This window comes from Cygnus olor, chromosome 1, assembly GCF_009769625.2.
Source record: "Cygnus olor isolate bCygOlo1 chromosome 1, bCygOlo1.pri.v2, whole genome shotgun sequence".
Lineage (NCBI taxonomy): Eukaryota > Metazoa > Chordata > Aves > Anseriformes > Anatidae > Cygnus > Cygnus olor.
In genome coordinates this window covers 12656216-12680999 of record NC_049169.1, presented here as the reverse complement: position 1 = coordinate 12680999, position 24784 = coordinate 12656216, and the positions used below count along the sequence as shown (strand labels likewise).

The following is a 24784-nucleotide window of genomic DNA, read 5'->3' as shown; positions in this document are numbered from 1 at the left end:
CAGAGCTTTCCTCTGCAACTAGAAGAAACTTTTATGATATAAAATTTAAGTGAACATTCACGTTTAGTCACATTTTGTTGTTGTTAAAGTTAGGAGTTGTGCTTTAAAAAAATCTGAATACATTGAGATTCAGGCTAAAATTTTGAGGATTAGCAACACTGCATCAGTCTACCTTGGGAAGATTCTTGAAAGTCAGAATTAATTTTACTCATACACATTTTGAATGGTTTTGGCATTAGTCACATGATATTTGCAAGCTTTCCTGGTTAGAAATATAATTCAGCTTGAGTAAAGTGGAATTCTGTGTCCTGCTCAAATTAAAAAAAGTGAAGTGCACCCTCCAGATGGCCATTACACTCAGCTATGGACTAACAGGGCCTCCATGGGATCCATCCTCATTTAGGGTGTAAAGACGACAGAATTCACAGAATCACAGAATCACAGAATCGTTTAGGTTGGAAGAGACCTCAAGATCATCTAGTCCAACCTCTGAAAGTTGCAGTTCCACTTCAATGCCCTCTCTATCTCCTCTCCTTGAAAAAAAAAAAAAAATCATAAAAGGAAAGGCCTAGGTCACAAAAATGAAAATACAGCTCTTACTGATGAAAGGAACTGTAGGTGTCTTGACTGAACAGAGAATCCAATGATTTTGACTGTACCTGATACAAATATACTTTTTCTGTTGTGTTTCGCATTTTTTAATCTGCCTGTGCTGAAGAGTGCGGGAACACAAGCAAGAAATCCTAATTTGGGTGGGAGAAATTCTCACACTCTGTGATACCCTGTAATATTTTTTGTTGTCACTGTTAGTTACTTTCCAAACACTTTTCATATTTTCCTTCTCTTCAGTCCATGGGATTAATAACAACATCTGAAGAAAGAAAGATCATTGTGTCATACCACTTCCATAAACTGACAGGTTTTCAGGAACATTTCTAGGGACAGCTAAGGTTTATTTTAGGGGGCTTTCAGGCAGCAAATACATTCACAATAGTGCATTGTTTCATGCAGTATAAACTAAGGGGAAAAATGGATCTATGTGTTCGCATCATTCAACATTGCAATGTGAATTGCAAATGTTATTTGTCATCAGACACAGGACTGATTAACTGTGTGGACCTGGAAAGGATCCATGCCTATAAAAGATGGATAACATCTACTTTAAACAGACTTCAGAAAGCCAAAAATATCGGGAAAGTACTGCTTTAGGAGCACAGATTAAAAACTGTTACAAGCTGATAACAAATTCTTAGAATGATCTATTAAAATATCTCTGAAAAGTACATTTCTATTATTAAAAACACACATGCACACAATACAATATACCTTACAAATATGAAAAAAAATTGTTTTCATCTGGATATATAACATGGAAGTGCCCAAATGATTCTCTGGAAGATGTCTATTTCTGAAAACAGCTTGTCTTGGAGCAATCATTTAGAACATTAATAAAAGCCAAATCTTGGTGAAGAGCTGAATGTTGAAAAAATGGGAGAAAAATACGCAAAAGAGTAACAGAGACAGCAAAGGTGTACAGAGTACAGCATGACAGATGAGATGGATGAGATCAACTTTCATGTATCTACCACAGTACTCTAGCTTTTAAAGATATTTAATTATTGAAAGTGTAAGTTAGTGTTGATAAAGCTGTTGAATACAGAACAATCATATTCAAAAAATGATGAGAATTTACTAAACGTTTAAAACATCAAAGACTCAGATACTACCTGCAAGAAGTAAAATAAACAATCAGTATTATTTGTCATATAATAATCTTCATATTGGTAATAAATGTTACACTTGTCTTCAGCGCATTCCCTTGTACTTTGTAAATGTCACCAAGGACACCAGATTATTCTAACAAGAAAGGCCTGTACTAATAAGTAACTGATTACCAGAATAACAGTTTCATAATTGGTAGGCCATCTATTCAAGCAATCAAAACAGATTAGCAAACAATATAATTCTCTGAATAGAGCTATTCTATTTTAAAACAAAACAAAATGAAACAATAACAACAACAACAAAACCCTCAAATATTAAAGCTACTTTGGTCAGTCTGTATCTTTTTTTTTTTTTTTTTTTTAATAAAAATAATAATACATGGTGACTTGAAAGCAATTTATAAGGTCTTGTTTAGGTAAAGTAACTTAAATCTTTTCTTCAGTGAGTAGTCCTTCTCAGTGGAATATTTGTTTTTTCAGGGATACAGTCATCCTGCATTTGAAACCTATTGCTAATGCTACTTTTTTATATCAGAAATATTTGCTTTTTCAGATACTCTTAATATAAAACAGCAGAAACATCCCCCTGGTACATTACTGTTGTACTGCATTCTAAATAATAATAACTTCCCCTACCCCTCTCCCACTGGCAAAATTCCCCAGTTCCACATTTTGGCTGTTTAAAGAACACAATGTCTTTCCCTGCAAGGCAACTGCGTAAGAATAAGGGCTTCAAGGCAGATTTTTGATCTTACTAACACCAACATAAATGAAGTGTTACTTTTTTGACCGTGGCAGATTTACAGTTACCTGAGATTAGAATCAGACTGAAAACACTTCTGGTTTGGGCTGGGCTGATCAGTCAGATGTATGCATTTCTCCAAGCCGAGAATGGGTTGGAGCACTGGCACAGATTGCCCAGAGAAGCTGAAGCTGCCTGGACATGGACATGCACTGGGTGGCCCTGCTTGAGCAGGGGGTGTGGACCAGATGACCTCCAGAGGTCCCTTCCAACCTCATCCACCCTTTGATTCTGCAATGACTGCTCACAGACTGAAGTCAGTGCTATCCTGTAATTACAGACAGATTCCACATCTAAGCCCAAATAATGTCAGAAACACTGCAAAGGGAATGCCTCATATTGGTTTCCCATTGCTGGGAAAGGAAACAAACCTGTACCTCTACTATCCACAAGTCAGTGTCGATTATCTTTGTCAAGTCTTTCTTAAGTCACTGTTCTAGGCAGTGCTTTTGACACACAAGCCAAAGTGGTTTTTACTTCCAAAGACAGAAAAAATCCACAAGCGAATAATTTTACCTTTCTGTGTCCTTATATTTCAGAGATACTTTGCCCTGACACACAGTCCAGAAGGCCTTTGCTACAGACCAGGCCCATTAAAGCATTATGATGAAATGAGACATTTGAAGTGGTGGGAGAAGGTTGAGCTTGAGCCGTCCTATTTTAGTGTACAACTCAAATGTGGCCTTGGTCACTACTGCCCTTTTTTTAACATAAGCTCATGGGATCATTATACAGGATGAAATATCCACCTATTTCACAGTAAAATGGCAGGAACCAGGGATCTGCAACCCTCCTGTCTTGAAAAGAAGAAAATGTGTTACAGTGTTCTCTCTAATAAATGCAGACATTTTACAGAATCACATAGAACGGTTGTGGTTGGAAAGGATCTCCGGAGATCATCTAGTCCAACACCCTTGCTCAAGCAGGGTCACCCAGAGCATGTTACACAGGATAGCATCCAGACGGGTTTTGAATATCTCCAAAGAAGGAGACTCCACAGCTTCTCTGGGCAGACTGTTCTAGTGCTCTGTCACCCGAACCGTAAAGAAGTTCTTCCTCATATGGCGATGAAACCTCCCGTGGTTCAATTTACACCCATTACCCCTTGTTCTATCACTGGCCACCACTGAGAAGAGTTTGGCCCCATCCTCTTTATATTGTCCTCTCCGGTATTTGTAGCGGTTGATAAGATCCCCTCTCAATCTCCTCTTCTCTAGGCCAAACAGTCCTGAGTCTTTGCTCATAAAACAGATGCTCCAGTCCCCTAAACATTCTCACGGCTCTATTTCACTTGCTCAGAAGTCCGTTCTGAAACCCACCAGCTAAATGGGGAATGATTATTAATGTAATACATCTAACTCAGAGCATCTACAGAACTCCAACACCTAACTCAGAAATAATTATTTAAATTCAAACAACAGGGCTTTGGTTGAAACAAAATGGAAATCTCTTTCTGCCCTCTTCCCCTGCAGTGTATTCCCAAGGACATTTATTAACTGTCAGCTGAACGCAAATACAAAACAGACGGTACCCTAATGCAGACTGGCAGCACATTCTTCTGGATCACCTTTCAAACTGACTCTGAGCACTGAATTGCTTTATGATTTCCAGTTATAGCATTGCAACTACAAACTTATGACTTTGCCTGCTGATTCTCTTTCTCAAGATCCAAAGAAGTTCGCGTTGGATTTCTCCCTTAATTCCCCATTCAGAAAGAATGGGTTGGCCTACTAGAGAGTCCTTCAAAAGTTTTGTTGGCCAAAGAGCTGTAGCCTGAAAGTCAGAAGTCTCTGCCATACTACAGGAAGAGAGAATGCCCCCAAGGGTAAATTACCCAACATTTTGATGCTTCTCTGAAGTATCAAAACCAACCAAACACACACAAAACCATCAACTTTTGTAAATGGAAGAAAACCAAGCATGGCATGCCAGAGCTGGTCAAACACTTCAACAGTTAGCTTTAAGAGAGAACTTGAAGTTGGCTAAGTAGCGGAGAATGAAAATGAAAAAAACAATGCTCTCTCTGTTTGGGGGCTTTTATTATCTACCACAACGGTCCACCAAAGAACTTGTCCCTAAGCACACCAAGTTTTTTCTGGGAGAGGTTATGCACCAACAACAGATTCTGCCCCCGGCTGTCTCTGGCCGATCTTTTTGGGTAAGAAAAGCCAGGATGCTGGCTTGGTTGTCTTGGTTTCCATATGCCCACAGATGGAGATGGTAACCTGGCAACTGTGGACTGACTGTGTGCCCATAATGCAGACAAGCAGATTAAAAGGCGGTGCCTCTTCCTGCGGTCTTCACTTCTTGGAAGTGCAACTGTGACAGATGAGGTAGGATGAGGATTTTCTCAGATGTATGCTGTGAACTGTGGATGAAGCTTCATGTTCTTTAGTCAAATGAGACCAGTGAATAAGAGAATGTTTAAATTTGCCTTCCTTTAAACAGGCACGTAATGAGTGCAGCAGTGTCACAAGAGGAAAACTCAACTGAGAAGAGCCCAGCGGTAAGATTAGCTCCTTACAAATACACAAATTCATGCATTTTTTTGGACATAGGTTGTCTAGCTCGAAGCCTGATACTGTTCATGTGATAAATGGGCAGGAGGGGGCAAAAAAAAAAAGAAAAAAAAAAAAGAAATGCTGCAGATACTTGAGACTCTGCTTACCTGCAGAAGAAACTACAAGCCCTTCAAGTGATGGTGTCAGAAGCATGCAGCTAGCTCTCGCATGCACATTCAGGGAGCCTTTAGTGGAGAAGAGATCCCCAAGTAATGTAGCTGGTGAATATCAGTCACCATATAGATGGAAGAACTGAAGTGGTTTCCAGTCCTCTCTTTGGCATCCCCCTGCCTCCCTTCCCAGCATGGCCATAAACTAAGGACTTGGATGCTCTTCGTGCTGTCCCTTCCTCTGGGTCCTGGGGTCTGGGCTGCGGTGGTTTGGAAAACACATTGGCTTGAATGAGTCACAGCCCTCGTGGGCAACATGTTGGTCCTTCTCTCATAATGTACATACTTTGTCTGCTCTCCCCTTCATTTAAACAAGATAGCTTTACAAGTGGCCAGAAAAAAGTTAAAAAGTGCAGTCAGCAAAGGCGGTGTGAAATGCTAAAAGCCATTGAAGCCCAGCTCCAAATCTCTTTGGTTTTTCTTATTCCCCTCGTTTTCTTCCTTCTTTTTTGTAAAGCGCAGGAAACAATTCAAATTACTGACAGTTTCAGACGTGCAGTCTTCATCAAGTATTTTATTTAAGAATGAATTGCTATAAGCAAGTTGGAGTGATTTAAGCGACCATGAGCAGGTAGGGATGTGGTTTAAAGTCAGCTTTAGGCCTAAATTCAAATTCACTGCTGACAAGTGTAGATGTCACAACAGAATTTCCTTCATGAGTACCCTTGGATTGCAGAAACCGAGCTCTTCTTCTGTGCTTCTCCCTCCCCAGTAAAATACTGCAGACAACTCAAATCCTGGTTAAATATTTGTCTCAAAACAAAGCAAGCACACAAAGAAAAAGTCCAAACAACCCAACACTGCAGACAGAAGCTCAGTCTGAAGTACAAGCTATGTCATCATGTACCTACTGCATTGGCAGGGCACGATGGAGCTGTCCGACTTGACCCCGCAAAAGGGCTCTGTAATTCTCCTCAAGGAGAGATGGGAGTCTGCAAGTGCTCTGAGACCCAGCCTGGAGCTCCGATGCCCACCAGCCAGATGGTCCCCAGCACCAGTGAAAAGCAGCCATGGCAGCACCGTGGAGAAAGACCCAGCAGATGGCAGGAGGACAGATGTGGTCAAGGAGGAGCCCCTGGGTGGCGCTTGCCAGATTGAGCCCTTCTCCATCACCGTGAAGGAGCTGAGAAGCCACTTTGAGACCCTGGGTGGCAGGAAGGTGAGTGCAGGAAGGTTCTGCAGTTGAAAATGATTCCCACAATATCTCACTTGCGGTTCTAGTACTTTTGGAAACATGAGGAAAGCATGTGCAACTATGCCAAATAACCTTGTTTTGCAAGGAGACCACAGCACATGGAAAGTGCAAGATACTGCCAAGCACGATGGTGTGCTGAACTACCAGCTAAGCAGCACACGAATTCACAATTCGTCACCTGCAGTGCCACAGAAATTTACCCTAGAGCATTCTGGAGAACCCTACTGCCAGAACAGCACCCCCTTCCAATCTGCTGCCTCTTCATATCCTTTCTGCCCCCTTAAAAACTTATCTGTCTCCCACCGGTAGCTTCTAACTCACATCCTCTCGATGTCTTCCAAAAGGAAAGTGGGAGAAGGCACAGAAATACTAAAGGACAGAAAGCATATTTTCACCATCTCTGAAAATCCTAGCTAGAAGTTGGAGCTCAACCATCTTATCAGGAAACAGAGGAGTTATGCTGGCTTGGTACAATGCTCAAACGACAAAGGTCTCTGCACTAGAACTTCAGGGCACAGGAAGCACGCACCTTTCTCTTACTGTAAACTAAGCCAGAGAAATTCCCATCAGTCAGGGTGCAAATCTGGTGACAGAATGACTCTGATTCAGCACTAAGCCTAACCAGCCAGCATCTCTGTCTATACTGCTGAAGGCTTTCCTTGTTTCTGGTCTCTGAACGTGTGTATTTTCTCTCACCAGTTTCCCAGATGCACAGAAACTGTCTGTTTGAGAAAACAAGTGTGAAAAAGGCTATCCAGACCAGCCATTTCAAGGGGTCCAGATGAAGGAAGCATTGCACCAACCGAAAAGCACAATGCCTTGTGCTACTTCCAAAATCAAGGCCATAAACGCGATCATCAAAAATCACCAAGATGCTGTAAGAAGGCCACGTCACCAAGGAGCTGGTCTGCCAGTTCAGAAGGCTCAAACAAGTGAAGGCTGCGTGGTCCAGATGCTCCCTAAGCATCAGGAGCCGCAGATGAGAGAGCCATTGTGCCAGCCAAAAAACAAAATCAATTGTGCAGCTTCCATAGTTAAAGCCATCAGTGAAATTCATAGGAATCTTAAATTAGGTTCTCAAATACGTCCAGAACATGAAGGAACCACTTTTCCAGATGAAAATGTGCAATGTCTAGAAACAACAAAATCTGAAGAAGTGAACGAGGATACAAGACGAACCATCAAGAAAAAAAAAGAGAATCACAAAGGATAACCAACAGGATACTTATGGGAATGTGCAAGTGGAAAAACACGGCCAAAAGAGGACGGACGTGAGTTACATGACTTACAGTCCATATGCTGTGCAGAATGCACAACAGGCCTACAATAAAAAACTAAAATAATGCTAACAGATTTGGCTTAACTTTTGCTGCCTGTCTCTCTTCTGAGGAGTCTCAGCAGTCTTTTACCGTCTTTCCTTTCCAAGGGCATCTACCTTGTGAGATGATTTTAGTTGATTATTATTTGTTCATAAGTAGATAAAAGCAAGATAAAGCTGATAAATATAAATATAAGTCCCAAGGAAAATACACATACTAGTAAAGTCTTTTCAGATGTTTTGCTTCCCAAGTTGAAAGGAAAAATGAGCAATGTATGAACATTCAAGTTCCCAAGGCATATCTCAAAATCAAACAAAAACTCCACTACTAACAAAAGAGAGAGAGACGGAGGGAAAAAAACAACTAACCAAGCAAAAAACAACTAACCAAGCAAAAAGATTCAAATAGCTGTGTAGAGGAGAAGAGAAGGAAAAAAAAAAAAAAAAAAAGGAGAAAATTAATCAGAGAAACTGAAAAACTCAGAAAAGTGAGAACGTTCCCATAAGCTTCTGCCTTTATCCCTGGAGAAACCATCTCACCCATTCACCAATATCATTGTTAAAGAATTTGCTTTAAGTCTTTGTTATCACAATTAGCTTTTCCATCATAACTTGTTTTTTTTCTTATTTGTTTACTCAGCACAAAGCCGCAGTAAGGTTTATGCTTAGTTTACAATTGACCTACCCTTTTCGAACATGCCCAGACAACAGGAAATTGGTTTCTCTGGAAACAGGAGCTACATGAAATCTTTCAGCACTTGTGTTTCTTTAGAGCTGTTCCCACATATGCAACAAAGAAGCACCAGACCTTCAGCACGTGATTCAACTTTACCAGGCAAGGTAATGAAGGAGAGCACTGCCAGTGACACACCAGGCTGGTAAAATTAATTGGTACAATTTGGATGTGAACAAAGAAAAAGAAAAAGAATGAAACAAAACAAAACAAAGTAACTCTTTGTCAGGGAGTACAAAGGTAAGACAAGGGGGAATGGCTTGAAACTAAAAAAATTAGATTTAAAATAGACATTAGGAAGAAATTCATTACTTTGAGGGCGGTGAAGCAGTGGAACAGGTTGGCCAGAGAAGCTGTGGATGCCCCATCCCTGTAAGTGTTCAAGGCCAGCCTGGATGGGGCTTTGAGCATTCTGGTCTGGTGGGAGGTGTCCCTGCCCATGGCAGGGTAGCTGCAACTGAGTGATCTTTAAGGTTCCTTCCAACCCAAACCATTCTATGATTCTAGGACTCTATGAAATGTAAAACACTCAGTCTACATATAAAATCTCTTAGTCATACTAACAAAGAAAGTCACAGTAAAAATCTGGGAGACATTTATACTGTGCATCATGAAGATGTAATGCTATCTTTTTGATGATATGGAGGCAGCATGGTCACACATGCTGAAAGCCCCTTTATAGGACAACACAGTCTTTCAGCACCTGCTAGGACTAATCAAACTGGATGAAAATATTCAAGCCAAACTGAAGACTTCCTAATTTCCCATTATCCCCATTTTTATCTTTTAACGAGCACAGTGTGAGAGCCTATCTTGGATACAGCAGACATGGGGTGAAAGTGATACCAATATTGCACTCCACTTCATGCTTTCAGGGAAGTTAACAGTCTCAAGATAAGCATGTCAGGAATAAAATATATATCAGTTTCTCTGGTACTGCCAACCACAGAGTGGCATTAACATAAATATCTGCTGAGAGTGCTTTAGGACAAAGACTGTGAATAGCAGTGGCTGAGGAACCAGCATATTGACATTGCTGTTACTTCCATTACTGGTGGAACAATAACCTTTAACAAAGGTGTGGGCAGAAAGCAAGGATAGCAATATCTTTATTCATGTTTGCTAAATGTAAAAAAAAAAAAAAAAAAAAAAAAAAAAAAAAAAAAAAAAAAAAGAGTCAGAACTCTGATTCCTCACTTCCTCAGCACTTCTTAGCAGATAGCAAGTTTCCTGACATTTCTGATAAAAACCCACCAACATAGCAGCACAGTGATACCAAGTCTCTGTCAGGCAGCAACTTCCATGTTCAAAGAAATGAAATCCAAAAGTGTTTTGTTTTGAAACCTGCCTGCTCGTAAAACCACTCTGTTGTGATCTGCTTAAAAGGGTGACAATGAGTCTTACATAGATTCACCCTTCCCTTTTTTTTTTCCCCATGTCCAATGCATATCTCAAACCCTAGCATTTTGTTTAGCAGTTGGTCAAAAAAAAAAAAAAAAAAACAACACATCAATCTCACAGGGGAAAAACTTCAGTTATATCTCAGATGGGAACACCATCTTACACCCATGTTGCTTCACAGATCATAGTGTCATTGTGCTCAAGCTTTCCACTATGATATCCTACTGATATAATATGATATTTTGATTGCTTATTAAAGCCTCCTGTGAGTGTGATCATAGCTGGAGTGAACATAAATTGCACAACAACATGCAGTTCATCTCAAAAGAATAAATGAAAACTATTTTAAAAGCTCTGTTCATCATCTAATGATGCCTACCTAACAAACAAAAGGTACATATGTAAGCTTAAATAGTTGTGAAAAGTATGATTTTAAGACCTTTATCAACAAAACACCTGCACTTTGATATCTTCAGCTGATTAGAAACCATACTTTAGAAAGTGTGAAAAAGATTGGGTATCAGGAAATGCAATCACTTTGCTGAACAGCACTTTTATAAATATTCTCACCTCAAATATCTTTTCTCCATTTACTATTATCATTTTTAGAAATCACTTCAAATATTCATAGAAACCACGTTAGATGCCACAATCATTAGCCCAAAATTCTCCAATTACTTTACATCAGAATTCTGTCAATCTTCACAAAAATGAAGACATTTGAGTCCAGAATTTATTCTAAGATATCAGGCTCAATTATAGAGTTATATATTTGAATGTATATTTCTGTCATGGATTCTTAATTTAGTTGAATTAATTGCCTCAGGAAAAAAAAAATCAGTTTTATATCTATGCATTTTAAAGGACTTTTTTTTTTTTCTATATGTCCCCATCACAATCTGTAGTTGCAGTAATCAACATCAGTGACACCTATGATGAATTTCAACATCAAAATTTAAATAAGTTGTAAGGGCACTCTCTTTTCCGGAGTAAAGAAATCCGTATGAACAAGTTCCCCCATAACTAGCCCACACTTCAGATGGTTTTACAAATAGTTGTATTTGAGTGCTGGATCTGAGAATGCTAAACCATGAAAAACGGGGAAAATCTCTCATGCATCATATTAGGTAATATGAAAATATTAGGAAATATGAAGTTCATGTTACTAAAATCTCCTGAACTTCAGGAAGTCTGTTATATCGTTTATTCATTTGTCAGCTACCTTAATTTTGCCCTAGGCAACCAAGTTGTATTTTAAACTTAAAATAGCAAGAAACATTGAGAATTAAATAGCTGATAGCCTTTTATTTTATTTATTTTATTTCATTTCATTTCATTTTTTTTCTAAAAAAATAAATAAATCTATGTTCTAATTCTTTTTGACTTTTTAAAATATAAATTATTTATTAATCTCTTTGGCATTAGAAACATCATGCCAACTGTAATATAAGACTTTGGACAAATTATAGAGTTTTAAAAATAATACTTTTCACAAGCTTCACACTTCCTACTTGCAAAGTCCTGGAGATTCCTACAGGATGAGCTAACGTTAAGGGTTTATTCCAACATACGACAATCTGGATCATTCCTCTGCAGCAACAGAAGAAAGAATAAAAGGAAATTTCCAGAAGAATCACTAGAGACTATTCCACCAATATCATTTATGTTTTTTTGTGTTTACATATTTGCTCCCTGTACTGTAACATGGGAAAAGGATCCTTCTCTGCTGCTTTGCTCCATCCACAGTGATCTGCCTTAGACTAGGAAATTCTCTGCATCTTCACAGTGACTCTGGCTACCACGAACTGCGTTTTCTGCAGAGGTAACATAAATACCAAACCAGTATTTCTTCTGTATTGTCTTGGTGAGAAATAGAAGGAAAATTATGTATATGCCCTGGGACCAATGAGCAATCTGGGGAACTAGGAGAGAGGTGGTGCACAGGGACGGGGCTGTATGGACACAGGATGGCAGTCACCTGTAATTGTTTGCACCAGTGGAAATCCAAGTCAGATATGAAGATTAAAAATCTTCACCATAGAAGTGGTTAAGTATCAGGACAAGAGATCACATACGCTGTGGGATCTCCATCCTTCAACATTTTCTAAACTTTCAGCAGTGATCCAGTATCTTTAGATCTCTTCTGAAGTAGTTTCATTTATTTTGTTCGTTTTCACAGATTCCTTATTAGTAGTCCACAGATGCCTACGTCTCCATATGTCACACTGAAAACCCTTGTTTTGATGTTCTAATGAAAACAAAGTTTGATCAGACTTGACTTGCTTTGCTAAACTATCTTTTCTAAACTCAGAAATTTTCCCCTAGTAGTCTGTGCTCTCTCTGCCTATCTCTTTTTCTCTCCATTCACAATTTCCCCTTGAATAAACAGCCTATCAACTAATGAACATCACAGATAATTTCTATGTAGTAGAATGAGACCTCTTCTCAGTCTATTTTCATGTAGGAAAACCGAGACATCTTTTTTTCCCTTAAAATACTGAAAAATTGGAAAAATCAGCTACTTGGCAATATTAGACAGGAATGGGGAATTCCTATCTAAGAGGTTTATCTTTTTTTTATTAGAAAGATAAGGCATTTAAGTAGAAATTGGTATGGAAAAATGTATACATTTATAGAGAGAGTGAGTTCAGAAATCTATGACTCATTCTACTTATATGAAAGAACAGAGGAACCATTTTAATTACCTGTTTCCATTTTCCCATCTTGTGCTGCAGGCCCATCAGGAATTACACTCTTCACCTGAAGAAACTCATCTGGCTCATCCCCACCAATGATGGTAAATCCAAAACCCATGTTGCTTTTCTTAAGAGTTGTGCTGAGGAAAGTTCCCTTCAGCTGTGATGCATCACGGGTGAAGAGTGGTTTTTCTATATCAGTCAACACAAACAAGAAAGACAAAAATTCTGATCTAGTCCCAACACAGCAGGGACAGCAGATAACAATAGCAGCTGGCAGTAGGTGACAGTGTATGAAAACAGAGGAAATAAAGAGTGCAGGCATTCCAGAAAAAAAAAAATATATATATATTAGTGAGTTTTTATTTTAATACAAAGCTTAAAAAGGGTTTTTATCTATGGCAGATCTGCCACAAGTAAGGAGTTTTAAATATTCTTTCATATTGGAAATACATTTAGAAGTGGATATTGTGTAGCTAAAATAATTACAACAGTAAAAATGATATGTGAGGTAATCTTAAAACCTCTTTCCTAACCTATAAATTCAGCTTTGTCTACAAAGTAATACATTCTGCACAATTTCCCTCCCACCCGCAATAAGAGAAATATCCCCTGTATATGTCATGCCATGTGTTTAAAGCCGGTGCTAAATATTAGCTATCTTTCCTCTCCAAGCATGTGGGATTCCATGCCTCATCTGGCCGCTGTGATGGTGGTACCACCTTCGCATCCCCTTGCCAAGTGCCCCGGTGTACAGTGCGGGTTGCCAGGGGCTCCTGGTGCCTCGTTCCCATGCTTTGCTTTGTGAGGAAGGGTAGGAGGAAGGTGCAAAGGTGGTGGCTTCCACTTATCTCGCTAGGTCAGCAGTGGTCTAGTGGGGATGGTGGGACATACCGTACAGCCCGCATGTCCCGGTGGGGCCACGCTGGCACTGGGACAGATCGTTCACACTGCGGGACCGCTGCAGAGCGGGGTGCGCGTGGGCGAGTTTGGGCCTAGGCAGGGTTGATGAGGAGCTGTCTACTGTCACAAAGGAGAAGAAACCTCATTCTCTGGCTGTAGCCTTATGTTTAAGTTCATTCGTCTCTACCGGTACTGTCTGCTGCTTACACAGCTCATTGTAAGCACATTAATTTTCACATTACCAAGAGGCTGTATTCTTGTAAACTCCTATAACACAGTGCCTGAGGCTTTTAACTTAATTGATGCTTTCTAGATGAGCTAGCTTAGAAACATACCAAACATCAATTAGCGGTAATTTAAAGAAAGTACAATTAATTATTTCAGTGTTGCCAACCTTGGGTGCTCAAGAGAGAGTCACACATTCCCAAGAATAGAATTTATGAGTTTATTTAGAAAATTACTTTGGGGCTTTTATTGTGCTTTCTGTTTCTTAGCCTTTAGGAAACACTAGGGTCAACTTGTCACTTTTATCTGCAACTCTGGAGGTTAGAGTTTTTTTAGGTGGCTCCTGAGTCCCACAACTCCAGGAGTTGGAACTTTTAGAGGAGAAAAAAGCTAGGAGGTAGGTGATAACATTGTGAGGACTGGCAACACTATTATGTCCATCAGATTAGGACAAAATCATTGTCATGTAAGCAGGAGAGCAGGATCTTTCATCTTAACTAAGATAGGCTGACATGGTACTGTACCTCGGAAACCTTGGGCCTGCATAGGCTTTGTTCCAAGTTCTGCGTTGGGCATGTTATGCTGCTGTAGCTTCCTTTTTGCTTCTAGGACAGGGTTTTCAAATTGTGTTCTTCTATTTATGTGGCTGGAAAAAATTTGGTTTTGATTAAAAATTGGGTTCAGTTGGGGAAAATGATTATTTTCACAGTAGGATGTTGTATGTGACTTAGGTGCATGTAGTTAGATAGCGAAACAGTCATGAAACCCCAATGGGCCTGAGCATGTCCCTTATACTCCATATAATTTTGGTGGGGATGAGAAATGCACCATCTATGCGCATCGCATAATGAACAGCACTGGAAAGTGTCCTATCATTTCAATATGTTGAACTCTGCTACAGGCAAATGGTTTTGATCTATGGGACTGCATATTAAATTGCAGTATTGCTGAAGCATGCTACAACAACAGTTTTTCATGTCTTTAGTACAAACATTGTTCTGTGCATGATTCAAAGGGACTGAACCAATTTTTTTTTTCAGTATTATTGATTAGTTGCAAATAAAATTACTTAATCACTTACAGAAAATGTAAAGCCTGACACCGGCTTTTAATGAGTGTTTAATGATCACTGCTTAAAAAGGAAATGTATGTAGCACAGGAAAGTGACTGAAAATGAATTATTTTTAATTCTATGTCATATATCTGCTAACCTGTACAGAAAAAATGGGATGTTGTAGAAACTAAGTCAGATGGTAGATTAGAAATATACATATAAATAATGAACTACAAGAGAATTTAATGCTGTAGACTTTTTTTTTCTTGATATATTACATTTCCTATAGCTGGTCAATTAGCACATCTCTGTCATTACACCACTAATTTTCTGCATTTTGTTTAGAAATACTATCTTAACTACTTACCGTAATCATACCTTAGATTTCGATTCTTTAATTTAAAGCATACATTTTACCAATCAACAAGTAATCCTACAATCCCTTGACATTTTCCACACTTTTTTTGAAGAAGGCAAAACGATTTAGTAGGTGGCACTGAACAACTCCACAAGACAGGATCACGACAGTATCACAGTTGAGAAAAAGGGTTTTATGCTGCAAATGTTGTCCCAGGGAAATAAATACATATGTAAAAAAGGTAAGTTCTCAAACATGTCTCTCCTTACTTGTTCTTACTGAGTTACTCTATACTGAGTTTTTCTGAAAATTCAATCCTGATCCTGGGCTTTAAGCACTTGGAGAGGTGACCTAGGAACTTTTGAAACTGAGATGCTAAAAGGGGTTGAATTCCTTCTATTTATATTGAAACAACCTTTTATGCCCAAATATTAAGCACTTTTCAGGTCCCTCAGGATTCAGATCCCAACACTGCTTCAAACAAAATAAGTAGAATTGTCGCTAAGAAGGAGTTGAGGGAAAGCAGTAAGTCCTATGAGAATGTAATACACTTTGAAAACAAGGATTCCTGCATTGAAAAGATTTTCAGTCATGTAAAAGTATATTTGATTTAATGACAGGGAAAATATGTGATAAAATCTGGAGTTGCTATTTTGTTAACGTGGCTATGTCTCATTCAAGTGGTTGCTAACTCACTCTCTTGTACTCTAAAATTTTGATTAATAGCTTTATAAATTTTATTATATGCTGCAGAAAGAGAAGATTCCTTTTGTTTCTTTCATTCTTCAGACTGGCTGTTTAAGATCGCAGGCTTTGCTTTCCTAGTCTTTAAACCGTGCTGTAATTGTCAAGGTCTTCATCACTTTTGTCTATTGCAAACCTAGAAATGTATGTTGGAAGGGAGAGAAACTTCATCAGTTAGAAATGGAGGAAGACACGACTTACATGCATTAAATGATCATAGGGTAGTTATGAACTACTGATACAGGCCTGAAAAAGGTAGTATTCGTGCTACTACCTATCATGTGATGTATTCCTGTACTATAAAGGAAGTACTATTTATTTTTCTTTGCCATTAAAAGAGGAACATGTGAAATGTCATGTGAAATACTAGATAAAGTTCTGATCACCCAGTCAAATAAAATGAATCCACAGCAAAGGTTTTACATGAAGACCAGTGAAAGAGAGTATCCTATGATAAAGCACCAAAGGAATTTTGATTTTTTATTCAAGTGGAATGAATGCTGATATATGATTTCATTCTATGAAAATATTTGCAAGTAAATAGTAGAATATATTAAAGGTGTCAGGATTTCAGTCCTGAAATCTGTAGTCTTCTTACAAGCAGAAGTGTGAAATTATGAAACAGCTTCCAATAGAAGATATGGGGTAAAATGTCTAGCTTGTTTTATGATGGCATTTGATAACGTTGAAAACAGGTTTGCTACATAGTATGTTGAGTTAGTTTCCAAAACAAAGGGATCAAGCACTATTTTAGAGGCTTTAAAGTGTTTTACCCCAGTTCTCAGCTGCCCTTCCGGAAGAGCATGGTTATCCCATAGCTTTTGTCCAATATAATGCAGACATAATGGCTATTTCAGATCACACTATACATCTGCATTTAGGACCTTGGAATATTCTTAGTGCCTTACTGTAACTGAAGGGCACATCTCAATGCTCTATATTACAAATTACATGCGGTTCTTTGATTAAAAAAAGAGGGATTTTAGCCAGTATAGGATGTGGCCATAGCTCATGGAACATCCTGTGGTACTGACATGACAGCTAGAATTTCTTATCAGCTCCCTCTTAGCAGTTTCTAGTTGCAGTTTAAGTTGCAGTATAGTTTATTTAGACAGAAATGTCTTCACTAATGGCTATCTTGAAAGTGGCCTTTTTGTCCTAACATATCAGACAGGAAGACTAACAGAGATATGAGGCACCTCAGGGTGTTGATGCAATCTTAATAATTCTTAACTCCAATTGATTCCTATATTTTGCCTGTTTTATAGTAGTGCCAGTTCAAAAGCACAATGTGAAAATTCCAACAAACTCATACAACTACATTAAATATTAAGTCCAAAAGGAGTTAGAGAAAAGAAAATTACATAGAAAATTGGTCCTTTTTGTCAGTCAGTTACACTGGATTTATGCTCCTAGACCGATGAGACAAGAAGCACCTCCCTATCAAGCAATTTTAAGCGCTCTACAGCTCCACGGCTAAATCAGAAAAATTGCTACTGATGAGTTTAGCTGAGAACGAAGTTATTAAGCTAAGTAGTTCCCTTGAAAGGACATTCTAGCCTTTCATCTAGCTCCTTCAACTGCATACAAAATAGGTATTACTAACCTAGGCCTTAATAAGACAATCTAAATGTCAGTTTTAGAGATGGTTACAAATAAGTGCTTTGGCGTTTAAAATAGATTTTAGATGTGATCCAAAAGATGTATAGCTCATTACCCACAGTATGTAATTCAGTGAGCATTTCTTTCTTCACTTGAAAATTTTCTAAATACCTAAAGTTTCTCTTCTGATGCTGTCTAGTGCTCTTCTTACCTAAACATTCCATCTCCCCTCTTCTCCTAACTGAAGTCAATAATGAAAACAGAGGGCTGCATGTGATCCCAGAGGTAGGCACTCTTGGAGTACACCTAATACATACCAGTGAGATAAGACTTCTCAAGAAATTGCAGAAACTTTTTTTTTTTTTTTTTTTTTTTTTTTTAATAAGACAGATCTGGAGAAAACTGAGAAAGATGTTGCTATCTAAATGTTGTTTTTTCTACCATTACCATTTTCTTTTCTTTTTTTGTGTTCCTGATTCGACTTTTCTTCCTTTATTTTATAAAATAAATATTAAAAATAAAAGACTAATCCAAAAATAAAAATAAAACTCACTTCTTTTAGTGCTGTAGTGACCATATAGAAGAATCATGCTGCCTTTTGTTTGCTTTCTGGCCCCCAAATACTTGAATATCTCTCTGCAGAGAAGAAGGGGCAGTCAATGCTACTGACCCTTGTTAGCCCAGAGTATGCTAGCTGGGGACAACTCCTAGGTGGTAGGATTTGGTTTGGGGCTGCATTTAGCTGCAAGGTTGAAATAGTGACATTTGTGTCACAAGGAGGTATGGTCACCACAAAATATCACGTAAGACATAGGAACCATTCTGCCAGCTCATCACTGAATGTGGCCATGCTAAGTTTTTTTATGATGGTGTTTCACATTACAGAATCACAGAATCACAGAATCGTCTAGGTTGGAAGAGACCTCCAAGATCATCTAGTCCAACCTCTGTCCTAACACTAACAAGACCTCCACTAAACCATATCACTAAGGACTACATCTAAACGTCTTTTAAAGGCCTCCAGGGATGGTGACTCAACCACTTCCCTGGGAAGTCCATTCCAATGCCTAACAACCCTTTCAGTAAAGAAGTTCTTCCTAATATCCAACCTAAACTGCCCCTGGCGCAACTTTAGCCCATTCCCCCTCGTCCTGTCACCAGGCACGTGGGAGAATAGACCAACCCCCACCTCTCTACAGCCTCCTTTAAGGTACCTATAGAGAGCGATTAGATGTGCTTAAGACAATTGATATACTTTCTGTAGAAATTTACATGTTTTAATGTAGATTTAAGTATGCAGATTTTAGTTGATGGCCATGATATTCTCAGCCCTGCCACAATGGTAGCACATCTAAGCATATGCACCAGGAGGAGGATTCTAACCTATTCATTTTCTCAGCTATTTTAATGTACAGTTGTTTATTAGTAGTTTGTGGCCTAAAACCCACCAAAGTAATTCTGAGGATCAGAATGCCTAAAAGACAGACATTCTGATGCATAATTTGTTACTCAGTCCTCTTTACATTCATATTTTTTTCAGTTATGAACATTTTATAACAACAAAAAGAAAAACTCCTGAAAGAAGTTTTTCTATTTGAGCAGTAACAGGTGTTGTCAGAAATCATAAGTGAAGGAGGTATATTTTTCCAGAATAAATACCTGTATGGACAATTTAGCTGTTCTATTAAGGAGGCCATGTCAGGAAATTGAACTTTGCGTTGTAGTTAATCATCCTTAAAAGGGGAAATAATTTTTTGGCAATTAGAATGCTGAAAGACTCAATGCACTCTAATAACCACATTCTCTCTGTAGCCTTGCACAACTAAGTGCTGCTAGTTCTTAGTTTATAAATTAAGAGAAAATTGCATGAAAGTTAACCCACGTATAGCAAACACTTCTCATTTGTGTCAAATGTCTACACCTTACAAATCAAGCTTGGATTCGCATAACAAGGCAAATGAAAATTTTAATAATGTCTTGAACTTACATTCATGCTTGATTTATGAGAGGAAGTTATACCAGGGACCTTATTTTATAACAGAATTTGCAAATATGGTGTGATAAGTCATTTTAAACTTTGATAGCCTTCGAGGTTTTGTTTATTTGCTTGATTTTAGCTGCTTCTTTGGTCACAGGACACTGGAGTTGAACATGTCTGGCCCTTGTAAGGTGAAACTTAATCTCTCAACTGCATTGTTCTTCCTTACAAATTTCCCATGGGATACACATTTTTCAGTGAGCAGAGTACAAGCCCTTCTTTTGCTGACAGCTTTAAAAACCTGCATATAAAGTTGGACTGGACTTGAATGTGTGAAAGTTCATAACCTAGCTTTCCATGGTTTACCCACTTTTATGATATAATTAAGAGAGTTTATTGTTATCTGATTTTATCTAGCTAAAAATGAACTCATCTGTTGAATACTGGTAATAAAAACGGTGTAACTGCCACTTTTTAGAATGAAAAATTGGAAGCAATTTTTGTTTCAAACTTACTGAGCTCAAACAGCAAATTAAAGTACAACTACATTTTACTGACTGTAAAACTCCTTATGAACTTAGAACTGCTGCAGTTTTAATGTCATCCTGTGAACATCCATTCCACTTCTAAAAACCTCTGAGCCTACAGTAAGTTTGATATATTTTTTCACAAATCTTGTCTGTGGTAGGATGAATAAACTTGGCAGTAACAGCCTTGAAATATATAATCACATAATAACATCTGGGCCAGGTGCCTTGTGTCTGTTTACCTGTGGATGGACATGAAATGGAGATGAACATTTGCTCCTTTTCTTGACTATGCAGGGGAAGTGTGAGCCTCACCAGAGCCAAAATGCCTTGGGCTGCACTAACAACAAAGTGCGGCTCAGTAAGAGATTAATACACAGAAGTTGCACAACACCTGTTACTCACCAAAATACACTGAAAACCACCGGGACAGAAGACTCTTACTCACACCCAGCAGCTGCATAATTGTATTTGCAGAAATCTTCAGGGAGGGATTAAGTACAAAGAGATACGTGAACTCCAACCCCTAACTACTCTGGGGCATCGTAAAAGATCTCAGGCATAAAGAGAGTAATTTGATGCTGTTACTTAGGGAGTTCAAAAACTTACCTTTTGGTTGAGAGAAATAGGAATCTGAATTGACTAAACTGGCTTGGGCCGAGCAGGAGAACAGATTGGGCTGCTGGCTTTTTCACCTGAGGGCACGGAACCATACAGGGGGAAAAAGCAGCAGAGCGGATGCTATTGCATTTGGAGAATGCGACAGAAGGACTCAGTGGGGCAGTGGCCAGACACAGTTTCCATTTGTTTGTTTGCTTTGAATGAGGGCTAGGGAAAGTGATTGGGCACTTACGAGCTGCTACTGTTATAACAATGAAGAAAGGGTATCTTAGAGCTACCTCTTCTAACCCTCCTTAAATAAGATTTTTTGTTGTTGTTGCTTTCGTGATCTCTCTATCCAGCTCTATCCTGTGCTATTAACTGCTACATATTCTGAGGTCTGGAAAATCTGCAGCTCCATTATCTGTCCAGAGTGGTCCTGCAAAGTGTTGGTATAGATTCAAGAGACCAAGAGAACGATATGACACACAAACTAATACTTTCTATTTTGTGTGAAATCTCTAGAGTAAATGTACTGCTTTGTGTTAGGATCTGAAACAGATTTTAGGTCAGGTACCATCCTCTGTAAAGATCTCTCTTCTATAATAAAAGGAAGTAATAGACAGATCTTTCTCAATGCAGATAGTCTTTAAATGTGCTGTCTGCATAGAGATGGGGAGTGCCTTTTTCAGTCCTCTGGTAAATACTTTCAGTGGCCTTTGACAGGAGAGAAGAGTGGGAGTAAAAACTGACCACTCTGAGAGGGTATCACAATTTGAATCTACATTCACTTTACATAAATCTGATTGACTGTGTTAATCTAAAAAGCTTAGAAAATCATCTATCTGATTTACCTATTTTATGTAGTAACTAGCTGGAACAGGTTCTACCTATCAGTCAAAAAAAAAAAAAAAGCTTTCTACTGCCCTTTGCAAAGAGGAGTAAGAATGGCTTTCTTTCCTGTTCCACAACTAAAATAAAATATGAAAAATGAAAGCAATGATTGTGCTATGAAAATAAAAAATATACATTCTCTTATTTTCAGGTGCACTTTAAAGTATAGAATAAAACACAACATACAAAGAATTTTACAATGCTGAATATAAATAACCTGCCTTCTGGTACAAACAGTGAAGATCTGATTTGCAGAAGGGAAGGACAACCCAGAAAGGGATCTTAGCTAAAATGATTATGCTTTGCTTTTATTCGTTGATTAACAAGATCTGTACCTCACTGGATATCCAAACCTTATACAGACTATACAGCAATATTTCTTAAATGAATACAATCTTGGTACAAGTATCAACTGGATTGTTACCATGAAATCACACCCTTGAGAAACAGAGCAATTGAATGACTGAATCACTGATTTGAGACACACTGGATACATTTGGCCACATTAACTGTAGTGATGACTGAGAATTCCTGGTATACTTTCATTTTAACATGTCAAGTAATTGTACCCACGTCTTGCCAACTAAGCACGGCAGAGGATACTAGTATTAGGTTATGACATATTAACAGCAACTTAATATTGAACTTGGGAACTTACTCAACATAATAAGTGCCATAAATGGGATCATCAATTTTCTCCCAGCCATATGGAAGCTCTGAAAAACAAAGAGTTATCTGTCTCAGTAAATGAATTACAGAATGCTAAGATTTCTGATAGTGAAATAGTGGATCTTTGCTAGGTGTTGAGGGAAATAACTGGATAGTGAATTCAGACAAAATCAACAAAGCAAATGCAAAATATTGAACACACTCCATGGTGGCCACAAGTAGTAGTAACTTGAAAACTGGCATGCAAACAAAGATCTCAGTCTTGAGAACAACACATTTGACTGAACAACTTCACGGTTCCAACAGCTGTGCCAGCCAACAACAGTAGCATATCTTGTATGACATCACTGCTGGAGAAAGAGGGGGTATTCCGTTTTTTCAAATAGGTGTACACACAAACACACAAATACAAGTGCTTTGCTTTTTGAGCTCTTTTTTTTTTTTTTCATTGCTATGAATCCTAGAAAAAATTGGTCTCGAACAAATGGAAAGAGTTTGCCTCCTGTCTCTTAATTATATTAAGCATGTCTAAATGTTCCTGAGAGATTTGTCATATTTATCTTACTGTCATGGCAATTCCATGGCCTCCAAAGGCATGCTGCTGCAAAGCTTAGCTCTGTATCTGGGACTTCACAGTACATAGAAGTACACGGAAACACAAACTGAAATAAGATATTTTCAGCAACTTTCAGCTTTAAAAGTAATTGAATTTTACAGAAATAGAGAAGACACCTAAAACACTCAGGTATTAACAATTAAAATATTAAATATGTTGATTTCATGAGCTTGAAAGTAAATCTGTATTAATGTACAAGCAAACACGCATAAATGAATGTACATCCATAAACATATTTTATTATCACTCACACTGAACACTTAAAATTATTACAACACCAACAGAATTTCACCTAGGGTTTAAAAAGCACCAGAAGGTTGCGACAAATATCTCACTCAACATGAAGAGAATAAAAACCTCAGTTCCAGATGGAGGAAACGTGCAAAAAGATGGACATTCCCATCAGGCACAGGTATTGATTTCTATGCAGTTAAGGACTGGCACAATACAGAATCACATAATCACAGAATCATAGGGGTTGGAAGGGACCTCGAAAGATCACAGGGTCCAACCCCCCTGCCAAAGCAGGTTCCTTAGAGCAGGCTGCCCAGGTAGGCATCCAGATGGGCCTTGAATATCTCCAGAGAAGGAGACTCCACAACCTTCCTGGGCAGCCTGCTCCAGTGCTCCATTACCCTCACTGTGAAGAAGTTCTTTCGCATGTTGGTGTGGAACTTCCTGTGCTCTATCTTGTGGCCATTACCCCTTGTCCTGTCCCCACAAACCACTGAAAAGAGGTTGGCCAAATCCCTCTGTCTCCCACACCTCAGGTATTCATACACATTCATAAGATCCCCCCTCAGTCTTCTTTTCTCAAGGCTGAACAGACCCAGGTCTATCAGCCTTTCTTCATAGGGAAGATGCTCCAGGCCCCGTATCATCTTTGTGGCCCTCCGCTGGACTCTTTCCAGGAGATCCCTGTCTTTTTTGTACCGGGGAGCCCAGAACTAGACACAGTACTCCAGGTGAGGCCTGACCAGGGCAGAGTAGAGGGGGAGGCTCACCTCCCTTGACCTGCTGACCATGCTCCTTTTAATGCATGCCAGGATCCCATTGGCCCTCTTGGCCTTGAGGGCACACTGCTGGCTCAAGGTCAACCTGTCGTCCACCAGGACCCCCAGGTCCTTCTCCTCAGAGCTCCTCTCCAGCAGGTCGTCCCCCAGCCTGTACTGATACGTCCGGTAGTTCCTTCCCAGGTGCAGGACTCTACACTTGCTCTTATTAAACCTCATTTGGTTTCTTCCTGCCCATCTCCCCAGCCAGTCCAGGTCTCGCTGAATGGCAGCACAGCCTTCTGGCATGTCAGCCACTCCTCCCAGCTTTGTGTCATCGGTGTACTTGCTGAGGGCAGACACTATTCCCTCATCAAGGTTGTTGATGAAGATGTTGAACAAGACCGGACCCAGCACCGACCCCTGGGGAACACCACTAGTCACAGGGATATATATATTATATATATATATATATGGATATATATTCCACTCTATACACGGAATGGTACTGAGATTCTACAAATAAATTTGATTCTGGAATTCCTTATCTCAATATTTCTTCCTTTGAATTATAACTCAGTTATACTTTTAAAGTCACTTTTTTGAGACCGTAAGAGTATGAAAGAGTAAGAGTAAGAGTATGAAACAAGATAGACCAGAGTATGAAACAAGACAGACCAGACCTGATGTAACTCATACTGAGCATGGCCATTAAACTGGCCATAAAGAAGATGACATATATATATAATTTGTTTTTTTTCCAGTGACAATGTGAATTGACAATTACTGATGTGCTGTAAAAAGCTAAATAAGAAGGTAAGGAACTCCACAAATTTGGAACATAAAGCTCAAGGACTTCCTTAACATTGATACTCATTTTTTTCTATCATGCTCAGAATATTGTTAGCACTGAAATCTTCACAAACCTGCACTCTGAACTGCTTTCATCGGGGTTGCTTTGTTATTGTCACTTCATAGGAATAAATGCTGCATAAGTTATTTAAACAGGCAACAATCACAGA

The 24784-nt window shown here is 38.8% G+C and overlaps 1 protein-coding gene across 13 annotated transcripts in view; it reads right to left on the bottom strand.

Moving 5' to 3' along the window:
• Nucleotides 1–24784, bottom strand: part of MAGI2 (membrane associated guanylate kinase, WW and PDZ domain containing 2) — a 774790-nt gene that overhangs the window by 146086 nt on the left and 603920 nt on the right. For all 13 annotated transcript variants that reach the window (XM_040548715.1, XM_040548725.1, XM_040548731.1 and 10 more), the window contains 3 exons: nt 22144–22201; nt 14253–14374; nt 12610–12792 (listed from right to left, as the gene is read on the bottom strand). In XM_040548715.1, coding sequence (XP_040404649.1) covers nt 12610–12792; nt 14253–14374; nt 22144–22201 — 363 coding nt within the window. The remainder of the gene's footprint in view (nt 1–12609; nt 12793–14252; nt 14375–22143; nt 22202–24784) is intronic.